At 38.4% G+C, this 25,149-nt stretch overlaps 1 protein-coding gene across 1 annotated transcript in view; it reads right to left on the bottom strand.

The window, feature by feature from the left end:
- RIT2 (Ras like without CAAX 2) overlaps positions 1 to 25,149 on the bottom strand; it is a 352,945-nt gene that overhangs the window by 257,615 nt on the left and 70,181 nt on the right. The window contains exon 3 of the mRNA XM_007659987.4: positions 16,462 to 16,518. Within this exon, the coding sequence (XP_007658177.1) occupies positions 16,462 to 16,518 (57 nt within the window). The remainder of the gene's footprint in view (positions 1 to 16,461; positions 16,519 to 25,149) is intronic.

Genomic DNA, 25,149 nt, shown 5'->3' with positions numbered 1-25,149 from the left:
TTTGGCAGTAACCACTTAATTGACAATTTTTCTAATACAACATGAGAAAGAATCTATTTTAGTTTTCTCTGGCATGACTTCATAGCCTCTAATACTGGCAAACGGTCACATGTTTTTCCTTTTGAAATAAACAAAATAATGAATAGTATGAATTTACACCAAATTTTCATTTTCTCTGTCCCTTTTCTTGACATTAATGATCTGTGATGTATTTCTGCCTTTTGAGGGTAATACAATAACTGTTTAGCTGGAAATCACCTATGAGCTCATTATTTCATATGCAGAAGAAAAGAGCATTCAATTGAATTCATGGATGTAATTTTAGGTTGGGAGAATAATAATAATGATAATAAGAAAAATCAAAATAATCATGATAGTTGTTAATACAATGCTTGGCATATAAGATGTAAGTGCTGGGGTAGATACGAGAATGATTGGATACAGTCCCTATCCTGCATGAGGCTCATGGTCTGAGAATAGCATGATAGTATTTACCTAAAGGCATAAATAGTCTTCTCAATTATAGCCTGTCAAAAAAAGGTTTTTTTGGTTTTTTTTGCAATATATTGATTCAAGTACCAAGTATAAAGAGCCAGGACTTTACTCCACAACTGTCTGGAAGTCTGTACCACAAAGCATATGATTTTAGTTTCATTTTAGAATTGATGTTACCACTTAAGTGTAAAGTCCTATATGTAAGCCACCTATCTCAAAAGGGTTTTATTAATAAAATCTACTTACACTCAGGAGAAAGAAGACTATGCATTTCAATACTGACATGGTATCCTTGGAGTTATAATTTTCTAAGATGGATCATCTCAGCAAATCAATCCATAACCCAAGGGTTATCTCTGCCCTGGAGGATTTATCTAAATATCAACTTTATATCATAAAAACCCAGAAGAAAACCTTGCTGTTTTGCAAATTCTTCAGGCATTCACAATGTCACTGGGCTGGAGATATGAGTCACCAGGCACCACTAAAATATCCTGCCAGCTTAGAAAATATTTACGCAATAAACCATGACAGAGTTGGTGGGTTTGGAAAAGAAAGGGCTTATCCTCTGGGTCTTGTGATGAAAGAAGAGCAGTGAACTCCCTTTAATGCACCAGTGATGTGATCTCTCTAAATAGTCCATTGTCTTGTTACTTCAGAAAATAAAATGAATTTATTCAAAAGACAAGTAAACCAAAGGGAATAATTCCAGGTTTGTCACTTTAGAATGCTCAGTGATAGCTTCAACTAATGCAATTTGTTCTCCACTTTTAATTTTAACTACTTGTCTGCTGTGTGACCTTGGACAAATCACTTAACTTCTCTGTGCCTCAGTTACCTCATCTGTAAAATGGGAATCGAGACTGTGAGCCCCATGTGGAATAAGGACTGTGTCCAACCTGATTTGTTAGAAATCACCCAGCGCTTAGTACAGTGCCTGGCACATAGTAAACACAATACCATAATTACTATTATTATTACTACTAATTTCAGGAATTACGGGTTTTCATTTGCTCTTTTGTCCTAACAAAATAAATCACTATAAGGCAGCATCTACACGGGACACACATAATGTAATTTACCCATATAGTAATTTTGGGATTTGTTAAGTGCCTATTATGTGCCACACTGTACTAAACCCTGGGACAGATATAAGATAATCAGGTCAGGCACAGTCCCTCTCCAAAACCATGCTGATAGTCTAAAAGATATAGCTTGCGAACAATAGTAGAATGTGTGACTAGTATTTTTTGTGATAATTCAGCATAGTGTGTAGATGGTGGATTTTGCTGGGATATTGTGTCAATCAGTGATTTTTGTTGAACACACACTGTGCTTGAAAGAACACAATACAATAGAATTGATATTCATGATCCCTGCCCTCAAAGAGTTTATAATCAAGTATCTTTGTGCATCTCTCACAATTGGACTGGATGTCTGTCCAATAAACACTGTTAAAGAAATAGTGTCTATGGATTTCTAACTCCCACCCACCGGTCATCCACCTTCCTGGACTCAGAGGTGTGTCAGCAATCATGAGGAGGTTCAGAGATAGCTCCTTAAAGCATGACTCTTGGGTGCAAAGTGCAATACCCACTACTAATAAATCACAACCTATTGTAGGAGAAATTGAGAAAAAAATTATTTTCTCCCTAACAAAATCTTCAAAAAATGTTCTTGCTTTATGCTTTTTGGGGGAGGACTAGATAAAGATTCATGAGGAAAAGTGAATCAGGATGGAGGAAATGAGATGTCTAGCTGATATGAGAAAAAGCTGTGTTTCATCATAAAATCAAACTGCTCAACTGTTAGACTGTTATAGGCATATAATGGCTAAAACTGTGCCTTGGTTGCATTTGAGGATGTTAGAAAAGATCATTTAACACCTGATTTTTTTTTCTTTCCTCTTCTTCCACTCCCTTCTGCATCACCCTGACTTGCTTCCTTTGTTCTTCCCCCCTCCCAGCCTCACAGCCTTTATGTACGTATCTGTAATTTATTTATTTGTATTGATTTCTGTCTCTCCTTTCTAGACTGTAAGCTCATTGTGGGCAAGGAATGTGTCTGTTTACTGTTGTACTTTCCCAAGTGCTTAGTACAGTGCTCTGCAAACAGGAAGTGCTCAATAAATACAATGGAATGAATGAATGAATATAATTGAATTATTCTCAGTGGGAAATTTTCTATCACAGGGAGAATACTGTTAAGCTCAGTATTCCTTGCAGAGCTTCATTTGCTGCCAGACTCTGTAAAGAGTCTTGATAATCCACAGCCTTAGCCTTATCATCTGTCTTCTTTTATGGATATTAAGTGGATCTTGTCAGTGGGGGAACTAACAACCACCATATCTGTATGGGGCAGATGTAATAAATTTAAAAGTTTTTCTCCATGAAAAAATGATCACAGGGAGGAGGAAAAACACTTAATATTTATCTAGGTAGGCACCAACCTGGAGAAGCAGCCTGGTCTAGTGGAGTCACTAGGACCTGGGTCCTAATCCCAACTCCACCATTCACTTGCTGCGTGACCTTCGTCAAGTCATTTAACTTCTCTGTGACTCATTTTCCTCAATTGTAAAATATGGATTTATTCTCTATTCTCCCTCCTACTTAGACTGCAAGCTCACTGTGGGGAGGGCATGCATCTGCTAACTCTGTCATATTGTACTCTCCTAAATGCTCAGTACAGTGCTCTGCACATTGTAAGTTCTCAAAAAATTCCATTGATGATGATAGACTGTGAGGCCTATGTGGTACAAAGGCTATGTCCAACCTGATTACCTTACGTATTGTTATAATTATAAATAATAATAACCTAATATTAGCTGGGATTAATATGTGGAGTCAAAGCAAATGATTTTAGAGTCACTTAGTCTTGCTTCAGTATCCATCCAATAAGACCCTAATCTCAATGCATTTGCTTGATTTTGTATACATTGAGTCAACTTCTCTATTTGCTCCGTTATCCTACTGCCATCCTAGAAAACTTGGGAAAACAGAGGTTCTATAAAATTGATTGTTATTAGTGTTTGTTATGGTATAAGATTGTGGTTTACAATTTTATCATTATCCAGGATGCCAATTTTATACACTTTAAAAAATAATAATAGTATTTGTTGCTCATTTACTAGCTATCATGTGTTGAGGTAGATACAAAATAATCAAATCAGACCTAGCCCCTATACCATATGAAGCTCCCAGTTTAAGAGGGAGAATATGTATCTCGTTCTCTTTTTACAGATGAGAAAACTGAGGCACAGAGAAGTTCAGTGACTTGCTCAAGGTCATACAGCAGTCAAGCAGTGGAACAGGGATTTGAACTCCTGACTCCCAGTCCTCTGCCTATTTCACTAGGCTATGCTGCTTCTCCCTATATAAATAAGGGAACAGAGGGAACAGAAAGACATCCGATGGAAAAGTATAAAAGTTTCTCTCCCTGTCTGTTTCCAGCATATAATAAATGTAGAAAAAGTGTGGCAAACAGATGGAAGATATTACATGATAATGAATCTCAGGCAATATTGTTTGCTGAAAGATTCCCAGACCAGTCACGTGTCTCTTCCAATCTCAATCAGGTACTTTCTTTTTCAAGTGACCACTGACTTTGCTAAAGGCACGTACATTCACTGTCTGTCCTCCTCAGATAACATCTTTTGGAAGACAGTGAACCTCCCCTATAGTTGCCATGGAGTAGTTAAATATTTTGGTGAGTCGTGGTCTCAGCCCAGCATCTACTTCTGTAGCTCAATGGTCAACAAAATCGACCGTCCATTACATTGTTAAAGGAGGATTCAGTACCAGAATACTTGTTTTCTTATCAGGGCTAATGCCCGTGGTTCAGTAGGAATCATGAGAAAACAGAGTTGGCTTTCTGGAGGGTTTTAATGCCTTGAAGTGAGGCATATCGAGGAGTTCAGACATAAACTACAGCAAACTAGAAGGTGGTTAATCTTAAGGTTCAAGGTTCCCCCGTGACTCAACCCCATCCTATTTCTCTTTTTTATGTAGCACATATGGGCTGGACAAATTGCTGTGGTCTGAGCCTTAATGTACAAAGGTCTTGACTATTTATTTTAAATTTACAGGAGTGCAGAATAATAAAAAAAAACTTACTAGCTGAGATGCTTTTCTTTTGCCTGCCCCTATAAATTAAAAATGCAGTTTGTAAATGGGAAGGCAGTTCATATAGATGTACTCCATTTAGTACTGTGCTGCAAAAAAAAAAAAATCCCCAAACCCTATTATGTAGATGATTTGTTTAAAATGTAGCTGGGAGATGATCCTTAGAGATACGTATCTCAAGTTCATGAAGTACTCAGGGGAGCAGTCATATTCCAGGAGAAATTCAACACATATATACAATATAGTAAAGAGCACTCAATCTGGAATAGTTCACCATGTGGAAAGATGCCACTTGCAGTTGTTTGAACACTATTTGTACTTCGAAACCCATTTAGGGATTCGTGGCAGGACCTGGGAAAAGGATATTGGGCCCTGGGGAGATACATCTGGTCTCTTAGCTTGAAACCAATCAGATGTTTCTGGGCCAGAATCAAAGAGATATATACCCATTTCATATTGCTTTCCCTTGATTCCATGGCTCCTAGAAAAAGAAATATTATTGAAATATTGAATTGTACTCTTCCAAGTATTTAGTACCATCTTCTGCACACATGCTTCGACAAAAAAAACAACAAAAAAAAAACAACCCGCAGTGGCAATGGTCTTTTTTTTGAGCAGTGTAGACCCAGTCTATGAAGAGTAGAGGCACTGGGGTTTTGTTAAGGTAGATAGCAAGTAATGCTGTGGTTAAAAATCTGAGGATGCTGCCTGGTTTCCGAAGAAGAAATCATGCTTTAAGGGACAGGCCCTATCATGACCTATCATGCTCCTAAAAGCCACACTCCTTTTCCCAAAGGACTGCTTAGGGATTCCTGCACATGCTCTTGATTTTAGGTAAATTTGGAGAAAAATCAGCCAGTTTGCTGAGTAACAACGAGATGGCTATGTAAACTTGGTTACATGAGCAGTGACAAGCTTGGGATTTGGCCACCTCATCCTAAAAAAAACAAACGGTCTTTTGGGCCCAAGCCACACACCCTTCTGTACACGAAGGTGAGGCTGGACTTCTTTCACAATACTGAATCCCTTTCAGCCCAGGCTTTGTGTTTCACATCAGACCTTACAACCAAGAGCATAAACAGACATCAGAATTAATACATTCATTTGCAATGAATGCCGTTCCAGCACAAAAACGTACTGGAGTAATGATTTCAGCACGGCATCAATTAATGCTCTGCCTTGCTATTGGATGGGCGTGGGGTCCACATGCCAGGAGAGAGCATATCTGCATCAAATGTGTTTACGGAAGGCAAGATTCCAAGCCCAGAATGCCCCCGCAGCTGCCTATTTCAGAAACCACACATATCTAGAGTGACTAGCCTGGACCTTCGCCCAGGGATTAACATGCCACCGTTTCAATTTTAAAAACAAGAATGAGCCTTTTGATGAGCTTAAATGAAGCAGGGCCCCAAATAGAAGAGTGAAAGGACAGTCATTAAAAGCGCTTCTGCAGTCTCTAGTACCCCACTGTGTCGCAGCGTAAGGAACCTCAATTGAATGGGCCAAAACAAAGAGAATGTGCCTCAAGCAATTTCAGACAAATCGAATTTAATCATATTGGAGCCTTAGTAAAGCAAATGGTTAGCACACTGTGGATTCAATAAGCCTCCAAACCACATTTGTAATATCCCCCCCACAGACTAAAAAAGGAAAGTGTTATAGTTGCCTGAACAAACTTCTTCCTCAAACACCGTTTTGCTATAACACAGTTTAAGATACATCACAGAGTTGGGAGGGATGAAATATCATTTTGAGAAGAAATTAGCCTGTGTGAGAGATGCTAACTAAGCAATGTTAAATATTCAAGGCTGAAGTTCTCTGTCTTTCCTTCGAAGGCAAATGAGGAGCAAGATAAAGCCCCCCCACCCCCCCCCCCCCCACTCATCAACACTATGGCTCAACTCCATTTTACAGGATTACCTCCAGATGTGAGAGGATTGTTCTGTTCCCTAGGCCCATTATTCTTCCACTTCTTAGGAGAATGCCAACAATTAGGGGTTCCTTGTTTGTTTTAAACCAGTAACAGCTGCACTCTTCATTTCCATGAGAAGACTTTAAAACAGATTCACCTATTCAAGCATCAATACACCACATACTATCTTCCAGCACAGACCCAATTGCATCATTATACCTTGCATTCACTGGGCAATTTTGGGACTGTGGGTCTCCACACATAGGGTCAAGGTCTTCAGATGGAAGAAAACTTGAGAAAAAACAAGAAGGTTGCTCCTGTTTAATGTATATGTACAAGCCAACTATTCTACCGCTCATGGATGTGTTAGACAATGCTCTCTCTCACACAAAAGATGAGACCTCATGAAACTTGAATAGATTCCACAAGACCTAGCAAATGTCTGTGATGCTACTTGCAAAGTAAAGATATTTAGTGACACTTGCAATGTGTGATTTGCTCTTTGTTCAATTGACAAGTCATCTCTCCCCCAGTCCTGAGTTGATTACTCTTCTTTTCACATTCTGTTGTTATATTTTGAATGTAGGAGAAAGAGCTGCAGTACCCCCAGTGTATCTCATGGATAAGAACAAGAATAATTTGAAATCTGTGACTTGGCTCGTGCAGTACAAATTCAAGAAGAAATTATTAATCAATTGTCAAAGTTGTAATAGAGCTAAAGAATAATGGGAAATCTGGAGAAGAATGAAGCCATGGGTTAACTTAAACCCATGGAACCCTAAAATAATAATAATAATGATAATAATAATAATGGTATCTGTTAAGCACTTACTATGTGCCAGCACTGTTCTAAGCCCTGGGGGAGATACAGGGTAATCCAGGTTGTCCCACATGGGGCTCACACTTTTATTCCCCATTTTCCACATGAGGTAACTGAAGCACAGAGAAGTTCAGTGCCTTGCCCAGGGTCACACAGCAGACAAGTGGCAGAGGCAGGATTAACTTTTTTTTTTAGCAATACAGAGCCAGTGGTTACCATTGAAATACATTGCCCGATGATGTTCTGATGGGCAATCAATCAATGGTATTCACTGAGTGCTTACTATGTACAATTTACTGTACCAAACACTTAGGAAAGTACAATGAAGTAGAGTTGGTAGACACAATCCCTGCTCACAAATGAGAAGCAAATGCAACCAGAAAGGCCAATGGGTGTTCCACTTATGTTCATATCTTTATATTCTGCTGTTTCCCCTATCTATAATTTATTTTATTACCTGTCTCCCCTATCAGACTGTAAGCTTCTTGAAGCCAGGAACCATGTCTACCAAATGTATTATACTATCCCAAAGGCTTAATACAGTTCTGTACACAAAACAAGTGCTCAAAAATTACTACTAATTGATTTGATTCTGAGAACCAGCATTAGTTAGTGTCCAAGTGCCAACCAACTCCAGATTAAACATAAATTTACAGAGTTTACACTGCATATGGATGCAACGGGTAGTTCTGCTATAGTCATGCTGACTTCTAACTCATTTTACCCTTTGATACCATAAATTGATATTAGTGTCAGAATGGGGTGATTCTTGGACACTGTAGATATGACACCATTCCTGGATAGCTGCATAACAATATTTCAGTGATATTTTCTAAAATCATATGTTTATGGCATTTAAGTGATTACTATGTGCCAACAGTTTTAAGCACTGGGATAGGTACAAGTTAACAAGGTCAGATACAGTCCCCATTGCACATATGGATCACAGCCTAAGTAGAAAGGAGAACAAGTATCCCCATTTTATAGTTGAGGAAACTGAGGCACAGTGAAGTTAATTGACTTGTCCAAGGTCACAAAGCAAGCAACTGGCAGAACTCAAGGCCTTCTGACTCCCAGGACCATGCTCTCTCTATAAAGCCACTCTGCTTCTCTAATCATATATGACGATTGTACATTAAGCTATTGAGATTAAAGAACAATCATTTTCTCCTGCCAGAGTTCTGACTTCTAAACATTTTTCTTACTCCCTTGATATTCTACAACTTTCTGGTCATAGTATTCTCTTGGTGTCCCATTTGAGAATTTATTTTTGTGGATTAGAAGTGAAGATACAATATTTGATCAAATGTATTAACAAATCTAGGTCTTACACAATCAGTCTTATGAGGGAAGCATTCATACACAATTAATGTCTGTACTTTCTATGGCCTATGGCTCATTTCTACCAGTTTGCCTTGCTATGCATGATGCATTTCTTTTCCCTCAATCTCTTAGAACCCCATTCCAATTGCGACACACTGAAATGTTTACTTAATGTGGAGTGTTTTTCCCAGAGGTTTGCCAAGTTTCAAGATATTCTGATAGAATTTATTTTCTCCTTTGGTATACATCCCTGGCACTAATAGACATTAACTGTTATTAAAACAGCATATGATGTGTCCATCTTATTGATGTACTTTGTCACACATGAAGGGCCTTGTTTTCTCAACTCGTTCAGCAAAACAAACAGTACTTGGCTTTTTATTCCTCTAATGTAAAGTGGTTTCAGTCATTACAAATGACTCAGTGAGTGAATAAATCTTTCAGAGGAGTGTATTATGCAGTATTCATGGTGCATAAGTAAAGCAATAGGTCCACCAAATCTCTAAATAGGCAGTGACTCTCACAGTGAAGTCTATTCGAAAGAAATGTACAATTGTATCCTACTGCACCTAGGACCCAGTGGTGCTATAGATTTGTATTCTTTGCAAGAATACTTGGCCAGATATGGGAATTGAAAATATAAATAGGACCACCAAGAAAGACCTTGTTAGAATAATGATCTGTCTTCAGGAAGAAAGAGTAGTAATATCAAGGTAACCAGCTCCCCATTTCTCATACCTGGGAAGCAGAGTGGTCTAGCGGAAAGAGCCTGGGCATCAGAGGACCTGGGTTCTAATGCCAGCTCTGCCACTTCTTCTCTGTGTGACTTTGGGCAAGTCATTTTACTTCTCTGTGCCTGAGTTCTCTCATTTGCCAAATAGAAATTCAAAAAACGTTTTTCTTCTTACTTAGATTGTGAGCCCCCTGTGAGAACTGATTATCTTATATCAGCCTCAGCGATTAGTACCAAAATTATTATAAGGACCATTCTCTCCTTAAATGACCTTGCATGACCTTCCTACAAATCACAAATCTCTGTATAAGATGTGCTTCCAAAATCAATCAACCGATCAACTGTATTTACTGAGTGCTTATAGTGGGCACACTCCTATACTAAGTGCTTGGGACAGTCCAATAGAGCAGGCCTTATGGAATTACCACCACCAGACTTTGAGTATCCTAATCACAACAGCTATCCTTAGCATCTGTTTAAATTTATAAATGCCATGGTATAAGTAGCTGTTCTGTGAATGCGAAGCTGCTGCTTAAAGTGGAATTTCAACTGAGACTGTCACTGAAAGGCAATCTCTTTTCATGTGTTGGCACAGAAATTTAATGAAGCATATTTTCCAGTCATGTACCTTAACTGTGAGAATGGCATCACACAGTAGGCATGTTCAGGAATCAAGAATACTGCCCAAAACTACTGCTCTCACTTTATCCTAGACCATAAGATGGGAATGCTCACTTTCTAGCTTAAGCATGAAAGGAGACCTCATCCCACCAGCACACAATGAATTTGGGCTGTTTTCCCAGTAGGCAAGATCTGAAACCCTCTTTTAGCATTAGATGCTCTTCTGCTCTCACCCAATTCTTATGTCATTATTAATACTGACTCAATTTTGGATTGGGGGTATTTTATGATTTGTACAAATCACTCAATCTACCTCCTACCTCACTTCACTGCTCTGCTACTACAACCCAGACCACACATTTTGATCATCTAATGCCAAACTACTCATTGTACCTCAATCTCGTCTATCTCGTCACTGACCTCTCGCCCACATCCTGCCTCTGGCCTGGAAAGTCCTCCCTCTTCATAGCCAAGAACAATTATTCTCCCCATCTTCAAAGCCTTACTAAAGGCAAATTTCCTCCAAGAGGCCTTTCTCTAAGTAAGCCCTCATTTCTTCTCCCGCTCCCTCTGTGGCACCCTAATTTATTGCCTTTATTCACCCTTCCCTCAGACCCACAGCAACTACATACATATCTGTAATTTATTTATTCTGATTTCTCTCCCCCTCTAGACTGTAAACTTGTTGTGGGCAGGGAATGTCTACCAACTCTTTTCTATTGTACTCTCCCAAGCTCTTGGAACAATTTTCTGAACAATAAAGAGAAGCAGCGAGTCAGAGGTCATGGGTTCTAATGGCTTAACAAACACCACAATTATTATTATTATAAATACGATTGATCACTAGTCTTTTTCAGTCTATGCCTCAGTTGTTTCTTGTTGTTGTACTTCTTTTTCCCTTGTAATATTAGCATAATCATTTGTGTTATTAATCCTGTTTGTGATATATTGTATACTCTTTGAGAGCAGGATGAAGTTGTTTTTTTCTTTTGTAAGTTAGACTGTGTTTAGTGTAGTGATCTGACCACATTAGGTGCTCACTAAACACTGCTGAAGAAATGACTGAATGAGTGAAAGAATGAGCAAATGAATGAATCAAATAATGAAGAACTCTCCCCTTTCCCTGACCTTCCTAATCTTCCACCTCAACCCAACCTGCACTCTTGGCTTCTCTAACCCAGACTACTTATTGTATATCAATCTCATGTTTTCCACCACTGAATCCTTGCTCTTGTCCTCTCTCTGTCCTGGAATTCCCTCCCCCTCCATATGCAATGGACTACCTTCTCCCTATCTTCCAAGCCCTCATAAAATCACATCTCCTCCAAGAGGCCTTCCCTAAGTAAGCTTTCATTTTCCCTATTCACCCTCCCCCATGTCAGTTGTATTTATTGAGTGCTTACTATGTGCAATGTACTGTACTAAATGCTGGGGAGAGTAGAATATAACGATAAACAGACATATTCCTTGACCACAACAAGTTTACAAACTAAGCAATTGGGTGTGTACTCTTAAGCATTTTGGTACCCCAGCCCCTCTATATTAATGTTCATATCCTTAAAGTCCTCCATTTCCCCTATCTGTAGCTGTCTCTCTCCCACACTAAATTGTAAACTCCTTGAAGGCAGGGATCATATTTATCGTAAATTCTAGTCTACGTTACTCTCCCAAGAACTTAGTACATGGCCTTGCATACCGGGAGCTCTCAATAAATACCACTCATGGACTGATTGGCTAATATTCAATTCCTTGCAGCTTAATCCAATCTCAGCCAAGTGAGAGAATTGTACTTTCCAAGTGCTTAGTACAGTGCTCTGCACATAGTAAGTGCTCAATAAATATGATTGAATGAATGAATGAATGAATGAATGAATGAATGAATGAATGAGAGCCTCCTTATAATCTGCTGCTTTGTCTGCAGGAAATCTAGATGTGGACTACCAGTCCATTAGCTTTTCAGACCTCAGGATTCCCTAGGTGGTCTCTGCCATGGGATAAGGGCTTGTGGTTTTAGAGACATCACTATCTACACAGAACTCTGTCTGAAAGTACTGGGTCAACACTTTGGTTGAGATTTGCAGTGTGCAACTTTGGGGCCCAAGAAGAATTTTCCCATGGATCCTCTCTCTCTGGATGACCTAGTCATATGTCGTGTTGGAAAGGAAATGTGTTCAATGTGATTATCACTCATGGGATGACTTACAGTGACTACTGTCACCTCCCCTCAGCTAAGCCCCCTTTTCCCTCCCTTTCCCTCTTCTCCTTCCCCTCTCCCTTCCCCTCCCCTCAGCACTGTGCTCGTCCACTCATTTGTATATATTTTTATTACCTTATTTATTTTGTTAATGAGATACATCCCCTTGATTCTATTTATTGCTATTGTTTTAATGAGATGTACATCCTCTTGATTCTATTTATTGCTATTTTTTTGGTCTGTCTGTCTCCCCCAGTTAGACTGTAAGCCCATCAATGGGCAGGCACTATCTCTATCTGTTGCCAATTTGTACATTCCAAGCACTTAGTACAGTGCTCTGCACATAGTAAATACTCAATAAATACTATTGAATGAATGAATGAATGAATACTGTAGACTGACCCTTAGGATCCGACCCAATCTCACCCTTATACAAAAAGGAGTAAGTAACCCTGGGGGGGGGGGGGAGCAAATAACAACAACAATGAAATAAATCTCGATATTTATTTTCAATATTTACTGGAAAGAAATCATAAGAAAACTTAGAAGAAAAATTCAAAGGGGCACACCTAAATGCATACCTAAAAGTTGGAACCCTTTAATCAATTCTTTGAAAATGTCACACACAAAAAATCATGAATGCAATCACACCCTTGGGGAAGTATCTTGTTCTAGATCAGCTCACATGATCTCTAAATTACTGGGGCTTAAAACTTCAATATTTTGAGTTCTAATTGAGCAAAAGAAACTTCAGACTCAATATGAAGAAGAATGAACATCAAGAGGTATTAATTAAATACAGGCTTTGAAATGGTTTCTGACAGAAACTAGTTTCAGCCCTCATCAGTTGACCCTCATCAGGCAGAACTAAGACAAAGGAAAAGAAAATATTCCTTCTCTCATCCCTGGAGAAAATATAATTAATTAACTGATTGATTGAAAGTGGTCTTATTGGTGTGATAAGTATTTCAAATTCCAGTGATTTGGGAAATTTGCTAATAAAAATTTTCCTTCAAGGGCTCCTAGGTTGTCTTTGTGTACCTACCAACTCAGCTGTATTGTATTCACCCATGTGCTTAATACAGTGCTCTCCAGACAGCCAGTGCTCAATAAATGATTGATCAATAGAGTGGTTACTACATCAGGCTGAAGCCATATTTTTAATGGTATTTGTTAAACCCTTACTATGTGCCTGGCACTGTAGTAAAGGCTGGGATAGGTACAAGGTTGACAGGTTGGACACAGTTTCTGTCACACATGGGGCTCACAGTCTTAATCCCCATTTTACAACTGAGTCAAGGTAACACAGCAGAGGAAGGGTGGATCTTGGATTAAAAACCAGATGCTTTTGACTTCCAGGCCCATGCTCTATCCACTAGGCAAAGCTGCTTCTCTATTTTTGCACTGTGTACTTGTGAAAAGCCAATTATTTGGGATTTTAGATTCTTCCAAATGGGTGTATTAACTGATGTGCCCATTAGAGAAGGAAAATTGAAAGATGAGAAAAATCAAATTGAGAATAATGAAATACCATGTCTCCGCTTCCAAACTCCCACCTTTGAAGACTTATTATAGGTAGATAAATGTATGATTTCAGCTCTTCGTTAGTAAGTAAAGAATGTCCAGTTGGATTCATCTCAAATGATATATGTACCCTGTGATTATCTAATGGAGACATTACCCACCCTTGATTTCTTCCTCTTGAAGGAAGTATTGATGATTTATATATAATTTCCTGTTCTATTCAAGACTAAAAAGTGAGTGGGGAATGAAATACCTGCTATTGAAACAGCAATATGTATCCAGGGTAAACAAAAATGGAAATTAATAACATGAATAAGATCCACAATGGGTCTGTGTTTTTATAAATGGATTGCTGTGCTGCTGATTGTTTTCAGCTTCCAAAAGGAAGACTTTGCAGGAGAAGCTGCCATTTTCAATGATGTAGCTCAGTTCACTTGAAACTGAGGGAACAGGAGATGTACACTTTCAAGCATGGACCATCAGCTCTGAAACTGATTTTCTTCATCTGTTTTAGGAATTCTGTTTGCACATTCCTTCCAAATTTTTTCAGAGACTTACTGGGGAAATTGTTTCATAGACTAAGAAGCTTGTGGAATGTGCTTTAAGCAATATACTGCTCAGAACATTTCTTGAAATAGTAAAAATACACTTTTTAATTAATCCTATGACACTTGATTTAACATTATAATTTTTGTGTAACAGGGAAAAAAAATGGAGAGAAAAGGAAAGGGAGAGGGAAGAGGAGAGAGGGAGGAGGGAGAAAGAAGGCAAGAGAGGGAAGGAGAGAGAGGGAAGGAGGAGAAAGAGGTGGATGGGGGACAGAAAGGGAGGAGAGAGAGAGAGAGAGAGGGGAGAAGGAGGAGGCGTGAGAGTGAAAGGGATTTTTATGTGGTATCTGTTTTTAGGTGAATACTGACTGGTTGAAGCATATGCAAATTTGGGAGGTACAAAGAAAATTTGGAAAGGTAAATTATTTTATTAAGTCATTTACCACCCTATGTATTCTCTGAATAACCTGGAGGCACACATGAGGGCTCTGATTGGCCCAGTAGCTGAAACAGATTGGCATCAAGACTTCAGCGTGGCTCAGTAGAAAGAGCCTGGGCTTGGGAGTCAGAGGTCACGGGTTCTAATCCCCACTCTGCTGCTTGTAATCTGTGTGACCTTGGGCAAGTCACTTAACTTCTAAGTGCCTCAGTTACCTCATCTGGAAAATGGGGATGAAGACTGTGACCCCTACGTGGGACAACCTGATTACCTAGTATCTACCCCAGTGCTTAGAACAGTGCTTTGCCCATAGTAAGTGCTTAACAAATACCAACACTACTATCTGTGACAAGGAAGTGATGTGTCTCCTCTATCAGGTCCTGGAGCACTCTGCTTTCTCCCTTCAGATGCTAATCTGACCAGCAGAGAGGTCACTTTTCAACTCCCTGCAATGCCAGTATCAGAGCTAATGCCTAGTCATATCACAGATCCCATCTCCAATCGATCCTCATCCTCATCACCCACTCCCCAGCCTAGTTCTGTAGTTAGGCTAAATGGGTAGCCAACTGATCCATTTTACAAGACTGTTTACCTCTCTTTTCCAAGCTGGGTGGTCTTTGTGAGCAGAGAACTTGTCTTGACTGCTACATTGCACTCTCCAAAGCACTTAATTCAGTGCTCTGCACACAGCAGTTGCTCAAATTGAGAAGCAGCATGGCTTAGTGAGAAGAGCACGGTCTTGGGAGTCAGAGGATATGGGTTCTAATTCACGCTCTGCCACTTGTATACAGTGTGACCTTGGGTAAGTCACTTAATTTATCTGTGCCTCAGTTGCCTCCTCTGGAAAATGGGGATTAAGACTGTGAGTCCCTCATAGGACAACCCGATTACCTTGTATCTGCCTCAGTGTTTAGAACAGTGCTAGGCACATAGTAAGTCCTTAACAAATACCATTATTATTATTATTATTATTATTGTTGTTGTTATTATTATATGACTGACTATAAAGAGAAATAATGGTGTTTAGACTCCGTGATAATAAGGACCTCAGGAGCTGGAGTTCTGAACAGTTGTGGATGGCACAAAAAGAGCATCTTTTACAAAGCCTCCTCCCTGTGCTTTCCTTTTCAAAGTCTAGCTTTTTTGTTCTGCTGGAACTCTTGACTTTTTATAGTACATCTACTTTGTGTTTATCATTGCCAGTGGTTTCTTACAAGTAGAGAAAAACCTTGATTTTTTACACGTGAAAAGAATGCAAAGAAAGCCTCTTTAATTAACAGAAGTCAGTTATGGAGTTGGAAGGCGGCATGGCCTTTTATAAAGGAAGCTGAACTAGAAATTGGGAGACTTGGGTTGTAGTCCAGACTTTTCCACTTGCCTGTTGTGTTTTCTTGGGCAAGTCACTTAATACCTCTGTGCCTCCATTTCCTCATTTGTCAATCTGAAAAAATGCCTGTTCTTTTTCCTTCCTTCTTAGACTGTACCTGGTCTCTATTGTTTCTATTTATCCCAGTGCTTAGCACAAAGTAGTACTTGATAAATCTCACCATTATAAATGAGGGAAAAGCAAAAGGAAAACTACAAAATCTGGATAGTCCTGATAGAACCTCTTAGAATAGTGATCACAAAGCATGGAATTGAATAATTAAAATAATATTCTAGCTTATTGAATACCATTCAGAGGAGCAGTTATGAGGAGGAGTAATAAAAGGAGAAGAATTTGGGACTTACCTATGGTTGGGTCATGATAATCAGGAAACCGATGACTGATGAATTGCATTGTCATTGCTAAAAAAAAAAAGAAAAATGTGGATAAGTCCATCTGAATTAATGACGTAGGCAATGAGAGGGCTCCTGGCCAAAATGGCAGTGGCTGATTAATGAAGTCGAGTAAGTCCTTCTTAATGTTAACTTCGAGCTTGTCAACTGACTCTCTTCAAGGAATAGAAAATGGGAATTGAGGCACCAGGGTACAATAGAGGTCTGAGAGTCCTCTTTGGAGCCCAACCTATATCTAGGCAGAGGAAGGACAACAGAACAAATTAATCATTTCTTATTTTTTCAGAACTAGATCCTCCAACTCTGGGTCATGCTACTTCCATTAGCCAAAATAAACAAAGGAACAAAGGAGGGAATAAACAATAAAAGATAGTTGGAGAAATAAAACCATCTTTTGGTATAGAGCTGTTCCTCCTTAGTTGAATGGATATCTATTTCTGAGTATAGATCACATCCTTTCAACACTGGCTTAAAACTATTTTCACTACATAAATCCTGGGTGTTATACTAATCAAATTTGTTTTTAATATTTTAATAAGAAAAATGAATATTCAGCAATAGGTGAAAAATCCTTTATATCCTCAGATGAGTGTTCATGAAGCTGCCTAGGACAATAATGTCTGTGTCAGTTTAGAAAGATACACCAAATAAACAAACAGGCCCACAAGGAAGCTCTGAAGTATGTGTGTATGTGAATAGATGAGTAAATATCATTTCTTCAAAGTTACCATTTTGAAGTAGAGTGTAGACTGAGCTCCATCTCTAAACATTTTAACTGCCAAATGGGAAGAAAGAAAGTTCTGTATTGCAGAAAAAACATCACTTTAAAATACTAGTTTCATTTATTGAATGTATGTATTACATTTGGACTAATAGCCTTAAGTCTCAAATTGGAAACTTAATATTTACTGAAAAAGTTTTGGGGGGCAATTGGGAATATATAAGTATGTGTATATATCTGGAGAACATATATATATGTGTGTGTGTGTGTGTGTGTGTGTGTGTGTGTGTGCACGTATATATATATATATATGTATGTATACATGTGTGTGTGTGTGTGTGTGTGTGTGTATTTTTTTCCCAGATAAGTCATGTCCAATTACTTATGCTATGTATTAACTCATAATTCCATATCAAAGAATGCTGCTTTACACCAAAATAAATTTGATAATTATCAGAAGCATCATGCATACATTTTCACACTTTTCATTAGGTGGTACTCAGGAGAATAATTGGAAAAATTAACTACCTAAATCCCAAACTGACGAACCTCTGATATAAACAATCATAGAGACGCAAGGAATCACTCCAGGAAAGATTGTAGTATAAAGTGAAATAATGCTTTCTGTCTTTTTCTTAAAATTTTCCAAAAGAAGCCCTTTGACCTACACCTATACAACCAGAGAGAGAAAATATTGCCAAGTCTTATGAGATGGATACATCCCAGAATTTAGGGTTTCAGAACAGTCCTCAAAAATAAATCTGCTATGGATTTTCTTGGTCCAGTTATTCATATAGACATCTGACATGGATTTTGATGATGGATTGAGCACTCTAATGGAAACCTGCTGCTAATTTCCCATTTGAAAAAGTCCTCTATTCCTCAAATCCTCCGGCCTACCACTGAGACAAACACAAGAAAAAGGAGCCAGCTGAGCTTTGTTCTAAAGTATCAAAAGTAATTAAAAAGATTGATTGTAAAAGTGTATTTTGTGTTTTGCAAAGTGCCTTGAACCATAATACCTTAGAGGGAATCCTTGTTTTGGATCACTTAGGAACCATAATAAACCAAATAGACCTCAGATTGAAGGTAAGGGAGAAATAAATCTGGGGTGCATAAAAACAAGTGGATGTCAAGGAGTCAAATGGATGAATAGACTGATATTTTTGTGATTTCTGAAACAATGTTCTAGTTCAGCTGGTCCAGAAATCAACTTAATCATAAAAATATATTGCTATATAATCCTCTTTGTGGCTGATCTTTGATAACTTAGATACAATTTTGTTCTGCTTTACTCACTTCATTTACCTAAGAACCTTTAGGAACAGCCTATGCACTTAGTACTCAGTAAGTGCTCAATAAATACCATTCATTGAGTTATCTCAGCTTTAGAAATCTTAAGAGTGATATGCTGGATCACTTTTACCACCAGGGTGTTAGGACATTTCTTTTGCAGTGCCTTAAGAGGAGAAACCCCTTGCTGTCCCTTATGCATACTCCATAGTTAATGAAAACTTCCTTAACTCAATAAGGAAAGTCTTCTCTTATGTTTCCAATTAATCACATTTATTAAGCACTCACTGTGTGCAAAGCACTGTAAAAAGGACCTGGGAGACAACAATATAGGAGAGTTGGAGTTAACATTCCCTACCCACAATGAGCTTACAGTCTAGAGGTCTACCTGCAGATGACCTAAAGACATTCTTTGCAAGTAGAATAGATATTTCTCCCCATTTCAAATTAAAGTATGTTTGGCTACCGCTATACCAGGAAAAAACATTGATTGCTATTGCAGATTAACACATTTAACAACGGAAGAACAAAAACACCGCAGTAAATATATACTGTGCTGTGCCATATGTGCGGGCATATTAGTAAATATATATGTTGTGGAGGAAATTTGCCTCATTTCTGTGTTCATTTAATTTCTTTCTCTTTGAAGAGAGTGCAAGTTCAGCTTTGTCATAGAAAAGGAAATGAACAACTTAGCCCCTATTTTTACATTTGTCTCACACCACTCCCAAAAGCATGACTTACTTCCCCTATAAAATGGTAACATTGTCATTTGCCAATTAAGCTTTAGGCTTTCATTTTACTGGAAAAGCCATGGGTGAAATGGCAGGTAGGTGAGACCCTGGAGAGCAGAATTAGTTGTTGAAGTGGTGGCAACTCCTCCCCTGGAAATGTTAAGGAATAAAATGTAGACTGTAAACTCCTCATACGGAGGGATTGTGTCTACCATCTCTATTGCTCTGTATTTTGTCAAGTCAACAGTGCTCTGCACACAGTAAGCACCAATTGAAAAGCACTGAGCGATTGATAGATTAAAATCCAACTCTTCAAGAAGTTTGAGTAATGGACAGTTCCAATGCTTCTGTCTGAATATTCATCCTGGACTCAGGCACATTCTTAGTGATCTAAGGATCAGAACTTCAATGGAAAGAAGCACTTGGTGCTTCTTTTGTAATTTCCCTTGTTAAGACCCTGAATAATGGACCTTTGATCATTCCTTTTTGCTTTATGAAAACGCTTCAGTAACAGGGTTAATTTTGCTTGAGGACAGATGCATTAAAATAAGATTTGAATAGGTAGAAATGGTCAGGCCCTTGAAATATGCTATTTGAAAACCTTTATGAAGAAATGACTGTTCGTAATGCGAAAATGTAAACCCCAAGAGAGCAGGGACTGGGTCCTGACCACATCAAGGTGAAAATGATGACACTGGCAACTGTACAAAGCACTTGGGAGAGCACAATATAACAGTGTTGGTAGGCACATTTCTGGACCACAAGAAGCTTGCAGTTTAGAAGGGGAAATAGACATTAATGTAAATTACAGATGTGTACGTAAGTGCTTTGGGCTGAAGGTGGTGTGAATATCACGTGTTCAAAGGGCACATCCAAAATCACACTCAATTAACACATATTAAAGAATTTGGTAAGGTTAAATCATTGGTGGTGTGGGGGGCAAGGCAATGAATTCTGATTTTGTGACACTATTCTCCATCAGTAACCTGATAGACCTTAATTAATGCTTTGCTCAAAATATTGGAGATCTCCCTCCCCAAGATTACTAGCTGATATTTTCCATAGTCAATAAATTCCTTTTCCGAAATAGTAATGAGAAAGAAGTGTGACTTGTGTGCAATATTCCATTTTAGAAAGTAATAAATTTTCCTTCATCATTTTCCTGTTTTAGAACTGACCACCTATAGCCTCTACCCAAGTTCCTCTGGAACTCTAGGGGACAGGATAAAACCAGTGATGTTGCAAGATTTTGCAGATAGATTCACGTGCTGTGTTTAGCACAAATTTATGCAAAACAATAAGCATTTTATTTAAATGTAACTTTAAAATAGAATGATAAAGTGGAATAGCTGAATAATAAAATGGAAATTTTAATAAATCCATGCACATGCAAAACAGAAGTCTCAAAGATATGTTTATGGTAAAAAATTACTCTGTTTAATCAGCTACTCTTCTTAGAAGACCCTGTAAGATGCAGTTTGCCCTTAAAAGTAGGATATTTAATGAATATTTTATAAGGCCTTGAAAAGCACTCCATTTAAGTGACATATGTTAATCACATGGCCACTTATATAAAACAAAAGGATCATTGTTTTAGAATATATCAGGTTCTGCCAGATAGCCATTTATGCCATATGTAAATGCAGTTTTCCATAGATGAAAGGATTCAGGTTTGTTACACCTTGTTTAACACATTGTTGCTATGTTTCTTGAAAATAAAAAAATAAATTTTCCAAACTCATCAGTTGATTTTCACTTCCATTTCTAATTATACCTATTAAATTTTTAATAGACTCAATCAATTGTATACACTGAGCACTTAGAGTGTGCAGAGCACTGTACTAAGCACTTGGGAGAATACCATATAATAAGCTGGCAGACACAAAAACCTTGCTCACAAGGAGTTTATAGACTAGGAGAGACAGCTTTTAGTACAGTGCTCTGCACACAGTAAGCATTCAATAAACGTGATTGAATGAATATATGAATGACAGAAACTAGAGACAGGGAAAATTCTTCTCTATAAAAGTGCTGTGGGTCTGGAGTGAATATCAAGTGCTTAGAAAGTATAGATCAAAGTGCATAGGTGAATAAGTGAAATGAAGGGTTAGTCAGGGAAGGTCTTTTAGAGGAAGTGTGATTTTAGTTTGAGTTTGAAGATGAGGGTTGAGATGGTGTGCTAGAAATGAAGGAGGAGGGGGTACAAGGGCCGTGGGAAGATATCGGCAAGGGGAGAGCAGTGAGACGAACAATATTAGGGTACAGTGAGTAGGCTGGCATATGAGGGAAATGAGTATGTTGGGATGTAGTAAGAAATCAGCGAGGTCAGATAGGATGGGTAGTTCTGATTGAGTGCCTTACAGCTAGCGCTACAGAGTTTCTGTTTGATTTGGAGAAGAATGAGCAACCATTTGAGGTTATTGAGGAGAGGAGAGACAAGGACTGAACATTTGTTAGAAAAATGATCCAAGCAGCAGAGTGATGTGTGGACTTGGAGAAGGAAGCGACAAGCGGCAGGGAGGTCACTAGGCCACACTGTTTCTCCCCTTTTCTACCCACATTGCTGGAATGTGGTTACTATAATCTGAAATATATTCCTACTATTATCTGGAATATAATACTACTTACTTATATTTACTTCCAAACAACCTGGCTTTTCCCTGAATACAGTGGAAAATAGGGAGAAGGAAGGAATTGTGCTTTCCTCCATGTTTTGGAGAATATAGGGCCAAAACAGGAAGAAGCAAGTCCCCATGGGTAGCAGTTTCATTGTCTCTTAGAGCTAGTTTTCCAAATCCTATGGTTGAGGAATATGACTTAATTTCAATTAGAAAATCATTCTAGGGGGTGTCTGCCTACACAAGCTGTAAAATTTCTTTGCAGTGCTTAAAGAAAAAAGAAACAAATCCCTAAGCAAAAGGATTCCCGGGCTGCTGTGTCATCTTTTGAGGCCATCTAGACAACTCATGGTAAATTCTCTTTTCAGAGATTCTAGCAATGCTGTTGAATCATCAAAAAACTTCTATTGATATTGGTATATCAATCAGTTGTATGTATTAAGCACTTACTGTGTGAAGAAAACTGAACTAAGTGCCTGAGAGAGGACAATATGATGCATATCAATGTCTAGCTCACACTTTAGAGTGTACTTTCTTTATGATTGGGGATGTGTCTGCTAATTTTGCTTTAATGCACTCTCCCGAGCACTTATTACAGTGCTCTGCACATAGTAAGTACTCAATAAATACAATCGATTGTTACAATACAACATGGTTGGTAGACAAGTTCCCTGCCCACAAGAAGCTTACAGTCTATAGGGAAAAACAAAACCCTGAGGGAGTACGATAAAACTTTTTGCTTTCAATATTATTCACGATATGCACAGAAAATATTAGGAAGGGAACTCCTGTGAAGAAGATTAATCTATCCCTCTTCAACTTAAAACACATTTGCCAGCAATAAGAAAAAAAGGCAAATGGAGAGATGGATTAGGCCTGCTTTTGTAGAAGTTCCACACTGATATTAAGAGAAGCAGTGTGGCTTAGTGGCAAGAGCACAGGCTTGGGAGTCAGAGGACGTGGGTTCTAATCTCTCCTCTGCCACTTGTCTGCTGTGTGACTTGGCCAAGTCACTTAACTTCTCTGTGCCTCAGTTCTCTCCATCTTTAAAATGGGGATTAAGATTGTGAGCCCCATGTTGGACAACCTAATTACCTTGTATTTACCCCAGTGCTTAGAACAATGCTTGGCACATAGTAAGCACTTAACAAATACAATTATTATCATTACATCAGCCAGCTTTACTTTCCCCTCACTAGTGTCCTTAGCAGGACTGGATCAGGAATAAAGATCCTGAAGGTCTTTGCCTTCATCAAAAATGTAAGCAAGGCAGGCTCTTGTCAGGTAGTAGTGATAAATAAAAAGGCAGCTCCAAAGGTTTTATCTTGCTGGGACCCTATAGAAACATATCTCCAGAGATGGAGATATATGGAAACATGAAATAAGTCGATGAGTACCCTCTTGTTAAAACAGAGTTCTGCCCACCAATCCATTGCAGTCCATCTTTCAAAAAAAAAAAAAAAGCTTTCAAAATGATCACAATGTGACCTGGTACAAAGAATGATAAAAAACAAATAATTTTTAAAAAACACCTCAAGGTTGAGTCAGGAGACCACATTTTAGTCCCACTTCCCTTCTGTGTGAACTTGGGAAAATCCCATAACTTCCCTAAACCTGTTTCTTCACCTTTAAAATGGAGATAAAATATATCCTTCCTCTTAATTTCTGACCCTTGTGTGGGTCAGAGACTCTATATTTCATTCTCTTATATTTACCAGCAAACAGGAAACTTAATCAATGTAATTGTTGTTATTACTAGTCTAAAATGTGCTCTATGCCACCCTTTGATTAATAGAACTCCTTGCTTCCCTCCCAATTACCTTGCCACAAATCTCAGCCAAAAGAAGAGTATCAGTCTGCAGCAAATCCAAGAGTTCCTCCATATCCCAGATTCTCAAGAAATCACAGCGAAACAGTCAGAAAAAAAAAAAGGGAACAGTAAATTACCTTCCACATTAGGCTCACTGACAGGTATTTATTAAGCAGTATCCTGGCTCCCGAGATAACTACCATAAATTTTTCAAAGCCCAAATATGTAGAGTGGCATTTATTTTCAGAGTTAATCCAGACGGTCAAAATTAACTACTCGGTTAAGTTTGTAAAACCGGGAAATGCACTGACCTTTCTCTCTCTGGTTTTTAAAAATGAAATCTTGTGTCTGTGAAATCATCCAAAAGAATCATTCAAAATAAGATGCATCACCATTAAACATTCCAGGCAATGATGAAGATCTCAATTAACTGTGTCTTTCTCAAATTGGTGTAAATTGAAAAGAAAAACAGCTTAAAGAAGCTTAGCATTGTGATTTATTTATCAAGGAACATGAAATAAACCTCAAAAACTCAGTATGGGATGTAAGCTTGTTTGTACACTCTACATGTCATGCCTGAAATTATCTTTCCAACACTGAACTCCCTGGGATTCTACTGGCGAGGTGCTGGACTCTTATTAGTACTGGTATTCTAAAATAGCATGGGTGTTTCCTGTTCTGGCCCTAAAATTACTGATGGCAATTATTGATGCCAATAAATGGAAGTGGCTTTTTTTCCTCCCTGGTGTAAATCCCCATCCATTTCTTCATAAAGAGATCAGGATGGGCAGTTCCAACCCAGCAAATTACTTGATTCAATCTTGTCTGTCAGTTGGTATTTCTTTTGAAACAGAAAGGTGTGGGAAAGATTGGATATAGCCAGTAGGTCCGTTGCTTTGCAGTCCTGACAGGATATGGCTTTTTGGTGCATGATCTTCTAGAATACTTATTTCTACCCAGGTAAAGTTCGAAAAAGGGAAAATCAGTCTTAGAAAAGACCTGAGGCAATATGATTTTTTCTGTTTGTTGTTATGGCTCAAAGCATGAAGGGGGCATTAGATGAATCCCCAAAAATTTGAATAATCATTTCAACCCTAGACCCTGGACTTTTTTCAGCCCTTAAGCTGCATACACATAAATTTGGATGCAAACCTGTTTGATTCAGGTGCCTTTACCCAACTCCATAAACTGAAAACAACATTGAATTTGATTCCCTCTGCTAGGGAGTTAAAAACCACTCACATGCAACAGGAAGGACAGAAGAAAAGATTAACTGCCTTCTATTTTCTCCCAAATTCCCCAGCTTCAGCTCAATTAAGGTTCAGGTTCAGCCAGGAATTCCTCAAACATGAAAGCTTGTCACAGTTGCATAGTGGCATGCAGCAAGTGAGAGCCTTTCATTCATTCATTCAATAGTATTTATTGAGCGCTTACTATGTACAGAGCACTGTACTAAGTGCTTGG

This window comes from Ornithorhynchus anatinus, chromosome 3 (genome assembly GCF_004115215.2).
Source record: "Ornithorhynchus anatinus isolate Pmale09 chromosome 3, mOrnAna1.pri.v4, whole genome shotgun sequence".
Lineage (NCBI taxonomy): Eukaryota > Metazoa > Chordata > Mammalia > Monotremata > Ornithorhynchidae > Ornithorhynchus > Ornithorhynchus anatinus.
Note: the sequence above shows the minus strand (reverse complement) of the source record. Positions and strands in the feature narration are given on the sequence as shown.